Here is a 1,127-nt window from a genome sequence, read left to right as displayed (position 1 = left end):
GTGCCGACCCCAGCCTCCTTTCCCAGGGTGTCTCTGCTGCCAAGGCACCGGCACCCTGTGGACCCTCTCCCACCCAGTGCCTTCTCCCCCCCACCCCATTGCAAAGCGGGGGGTCGTTCCTGGGGCAGAAGCCCCCGGGGTGCACCCCGCCGCAGCCCCCTGTGCCCTGCTACCCACCTGCTGGGCAGGACCATGGCCACGATGCAGGCGAGGGGGTTGGCCATGGAGCTGAGCGTGGCCGCGAGGTGGTAGGCGGTGTTGCCGTAGGGCAGGCAGGAGTAGGACTGCACGGACGGCAGGACCCCGTTCGTCAGAGCGCTCACCCAAGTGATGAGGAGGTAGATGAAGGTGAGCTTGGCCAGGGGGCAGGACACCTTCTCCGGCAGGATGTCCCCAGGCCCCTTGGCATCCTTTGGGCACGGGCAGCCCCTGCTCAGCCGCGAGCCAGCTTCCTCGTTGGGGATCTGGTCAAATGAGCTCAGCATGATGCTGCTGGGAAACAGCTGCTGCTGGGAGAGCTCCCACACCTTGGGCTGCCTGGCGAGGAAGAAGAAGGCCAGCAAGCAGGCCAGCATCATTACAGTCATGAGGAGGAAGAAGAAGAAGGTGGAGAAATTGGCTGGGAGGTAGCGGGTCTCCAGCTGGAAGACAGTGCTCTCCACGGTCTTGTTGCCGGTGGTGATGTTGACCACGTGGGTAACATTGGCACAGCTGGAGATGCCAGAGCCCTGGCCCAGGGCGATGAGAGCGGGGATCAGCCCGCTGAGCCCTTCGCCTATGAAGAAGGTGGTCAGGTATTGGGGCTGCAGCTGCATCATGAAGGGCAGGAAGGTGACGGAGGAGGTGCAGTCCACCAGGGCCAGGAAGAAGGTGAGGAGCAGGAAGGCGGTGCTGTGGGGCCTCCCAGCGATGGAGGACGTGTAGTTCCAGAAGAAGGCCAAAAGCAAGCAGGCCACGACACCCACAGACACGACCATGTAGATAATGGCCACCTCATTCAGCAAGCCGGGCCGAAAGCGGTGCATGAGGGTGATGAAAAGCGGCCCCACGTTGGCCATCTGGATGATGATGGTGATGTAGGAGGGCAGGTCCCATTGCTCCGGCAGCACCGTCACCAGCAGCGGCAG

At 63.1% G+C, this 1,127-nt stretch overlaps 1 protein-coding gene across 1 annotated transcript; it reads right to left on the bottom strand.

The window, feature by feature from the left end:
- Positions 1–145: 145 nt before the first annotated feature.
- SLC52A3 (solute carrier family 52 (riboflavin transporter), member 3) lies at positions 146–1,127 on the bottom strand (the record flags this gene model as incomplete). Its single annotated transcript, XM_009335292.1, has 1 exon — positions 146–1,127. A coding segment is annotated over one exon (982 nt), but the record flags the coding sequence as incomplete, so codon positions are not given.

Source organism: Pygoscelis adeliae, unplaced genomic scaffold (genome assembly GCF_000699105.1).
Source record: "Pygoscelis adeliae isolate BGI_AS28 unplaced genomic scaffold, ASM69910v1 Scaffold1472, whole genome shotgun sequence".
NCBI lineage: Eukaryota > Metazoa > Chordata > Aves > Sphenisciformes > Spheniscidae > Pygoscelis > Pygoscelis adeliae.
Note: the sequence above shows the minus strand (reverse complement) of the source record. Positions and strands in the feature narration are given on the sequence as shown.